General features: G+C 45.0%; 1 protein-coding gene across 2 annotated transcripts in view; it reads left to right on the forward strand.

Moving 5' to 3' along the window:
• Nucleotides 1–1958, forward strand: part of SKIDA1 (SKI/DACH domain containing 1) — a 2834-nt gene extending 876 nt beyond the window's left edge. Inside the window, exon 2 of one of the 2 annotated variants that reach the window (XM_023735003.1) lies at nucleotides 162–1958. In XM_023735003.1, coding sequence (XP_023590771.1) covers nucleotides 162–1958 — 1797 coding nt within the window. The other variant, XM_023735002.1, reaches the window with a different exon arrangement.
• The last annotated feature ends 1601 nt before the right edge of the window (nucleotides 1959–3559 follow it).

Genomic DNA, 3559 nt, shown 5'->3' on the forward strand with positions numbered 1-3559 from the left:
CTGCGGCCGGGCCCCAGCCCAAGACCGCGGCGGGCGCTGGAGGGCCGGGGAGCCTGACCTACGCGTGCAAGCGCAAGCGCGGGGGCGCCAAGGACTGCCTGCTTGCGCCCCACGCCGGCGCCCGGCGCCTGCTGCTGCTGCCCAGGTCCTACAAAGCCAAGGCGGCGGCCGCTGCTGCTGCTGCGGCGGCGGCGGCCGCCGGGGCCACTTGCCTAGAGAGGTTTCATCTGGTCAACGGCTTCTGCCCGCCTCCCCACCACCACCACCACCACCACCACCATCACCACCACCACCACCACCACCACCATCGGGCCCAGCAGCCGCAGCAGAGTCACCACCACCGGCCGCAGCCTCATCTGGGCAGCTTTCCCGAGAGTTGTAGCAGCGACTCCGAGTCCAGCTCTTACTCGGACCATGCCGCCAACGATTCGGATTTTGGCTCCAGTTTGTCCAGTTCCAGCAACTCTGTGTCCTCGGAGGAAGAGGAAGAAGAGGAGGAGGGAGAGGAGGAGGAAGAGGAGGAGGGAGGCAGTGGGGCCTCGGACTCCAGTGAAGTCAGCTCGGAGGAGGAGGACTCATCCTCGGAGTCGGACTCCAGCTCCGGCTCCAGCCAAGTGTCAGTGCAGAGCATCCGTTTCAGGCGCACCAGCTTCTGCAAGCCTCCCAGCGTGCAGGCGCAGGCCAACTTCTTGTACCATCTGGCCTCCGCTGCAGCTGCAACCAAACCCGCTGCTTTCGAGGATGCCGGCAGACTTCCCGACCTCAAGAGTAGTGTCAAAGCGGAGTCGCCTGAGGAGTGGAATCTGCAGAGCTGGGCCTCCGGAGCGTCTCCGGTGTACTGCCCGGCCAGCCTAGGGAGTTGTTTCGCAGAGATAAGGAACAATAGGGTATCTGAGATTACATTCCCACACTCTGAAATTTCCAGTACTGTAAAGAGAACTGACCTGACAATTAACTGCCTGGCGGAGGGAGCCTCTTCACCTAGCCCAAAGACAAACAATACATTTCCACAACAAAGAATACTCGGAGAGGCTAGGAAATGCCTACAAGCAACTCCTACTACACACTGTGCAGATAACAACACAATAGCTGCTAGGTTCTTAAATAATGATTCTTCAGGAGCAGCACCAAACTCAGAAAAAGATTCTAAAATCCCTCATTGTACTGAATTTGCTACGGATTTGCCCTCTTTGCAAACCGATCCTGAGGTGGATGCAGCAGCAACTAAAGCCGAGAATCCGTGCACTGACACAGACGACAAGACATTGCCATTTCTGCACAATATTAAAATCAAAATAGAAAATAGTAGTGCTAATGAAGAATATGAACCTGACCTTATTACAAATAAGCTAAAGTGCGAGTGCAATGATACAAAGGGTGAGTTTTACAGTGTGACTGAAAGTAAAGAGGAGGACACCTTGTTAACTACAGCCAAGGAAGGTTTTGCATGCCCTGAAGAAGAAACTCCTTCCTTAAATCAGCAGGCTCAGAGTCAGGGCCTTTCATGCACTTTAGGTTCTCCAAAACCTGAGGATGGGGAATATAAATTTGGTGCCAGGGTGAGAAAAAATTACCGGACACTAGTACTGGGAAAGCGACCTGTACTACAGACACCTCCAGTCAAACCAAATTTGAAATCAGCTAGGAGCCCTCGTCCTACAGGTAAAACTGAGACACATGAAGGAACACTGGATGATTTTACAGTTATAAACAGACGCAAAAAGGTAGCCAGCAATGTAGCATCAGCAGTGAAAAGGCCATTTAATTTCATGGCAAATTTTCCTTGTCCACCATCACTCATTATTGGGAAGGATGGGGATTTGTGGCCTGCATATTCCTTAAACACCACTAAGGATTCCCAGCCTCCTCACAAGGCCCATCCTATATGGAAATGGCAACTGGGCGGTTCTGCAATACCTCTTCCACCTAGTCACAAATTCAGGAAATTTAATTCATAAAAATGTTTTGGAAGATATTTTCTTGAAACATATTACCTTCCTTTTGTTGTAAACTGCACAGGATGGTTTGTACAAGTCCATTAATGTGTTATACCCCTTTTGGAGTCCTGGTCTATCCCATTTTGAAGACAGAAATCGGATTTTTCTTTTCCATTGAGTTTTTTTTTTTTTTTTTAGCAGCGTGGGGGCGGGGTGGGAGAAGGGTTGGTTTACATTCCACAGACTACTTCAGGCTAAAGACTCAAGTAAAACTCAGTTATTACGGTAGAGCTGGAACACTTTACTGTTTCAATGCTAATAATGCCCGGGTACCTCAATTCAACTGCTACAAATAAATGTCAAAAGGTTGAATAATAAATATTACAATGAGCCATTAAGTTTATGCACTAGATTTCAGATCTGAAAGTGTAACTGTTAATTCAGTGAAAGTTTGTTAAGTTTCATGGTTACACAGTGAAGTAGCAAGAAGTTTCTGTGAGCCCAAAATCTTCTTTTCTGGAGCTCTTGTTTGTGGGGTATCTTTTTCTTTTTATTCCCCTTATCCTTTCTCCAAGAGTAGTTGCACTTAACTTTTTTTTTTTTTTTTGAGTGGAAAGATTAGGGTGAGTCCTGCTTGAATGCTGGTAAAAGCTGTCTCATATATACTGAGTAAAATAAATATGCTTTTTTTTTTCTTTTTTTGGTGAAGTCATTTTACAGCCACTTCTTGCAATTGGAAAAGTCCTTTATGTCTTCTCACCCAAAGGCTTTAAATACGGTAACTCTTACTATTGTCCTGCTTACCTTGTGGTCTGAACATGATTCCTCAATCTTGAAAAACAATTAAAATATTTCTCTTAATAGCAGGATATTTCATGGTTTAACTCTTCACAGTGGCAAAGCAGTAAATACAACCAAGAAAAATAAAATGAGGGGTCAGAGTAGTAAGAATACCCCAAATGAAAAATAACCTTTACTTCAGGGCTTTTTGGTACCAGAACTCAGGCATTTGGATTTTGTTATCTTTTACTTTTTCTGCATCTCTCTAAACTTCTGTTTTCAGACCATCCTGTGTATAGAGCAAGAGACTTTCTACTGCAAGTGACAATCAGGTGACTATATTTGCACTTAAAATCAAACTAGTTCAACATGCAGATGGCTAGGGTCTAGCCCTTGGTAAGGGCCATGCTGGTGTACTATGTCGTGATGATGGAAGCAGTAAATCAAAATTATGGAAATGTGCACTGTTGAAAAGCATGCTTTAGCTTTATTTTCAATTAAAAACACTGTTTAAAATTTCTGGTTCCATACATTTCTACTTATTCCAGATTGAAGAACAGCTAACAGGAATGAATGGTTCTGTTGACATTTTCACTTGTAATGTTTTAGCTTGAAAGAAATGCATTTATGGGGTGTAGTGTTTTGTTGTAATACTATGTGATGAGGCCAGTCAGGTTCTGTGCAAAACACTGGCGGATTTCTTCCTAAATGACAACAAAACTTTACAAATTTGTTACAAATCAAGTGTGAAAAGTTTCAGGTTTGAGAAATTGAAGCAGAAATCAGTGTTATTTTAATGAAACTTGAAACTAATAATTGTTGTTCCACCCCCCCACCCCGTA

The sequence above is a fragment of the Trichechus manatus genome, unplaced genomic scaffold (assembly GCF_000243295.1).
Source record: "Trichechus manatus latirostris isolate Lorelei unplaced genomic scaffold, TriManLat1.0 scaffold00075, whole genome shotgun sequence".
In the NCBI taxonomy this organism is placed as follows: Eukaryota; Metazoa; Chordata; class Mammalia; order Sirenia; family Trichechidae; genus Trichechus; species Trichechus manatus.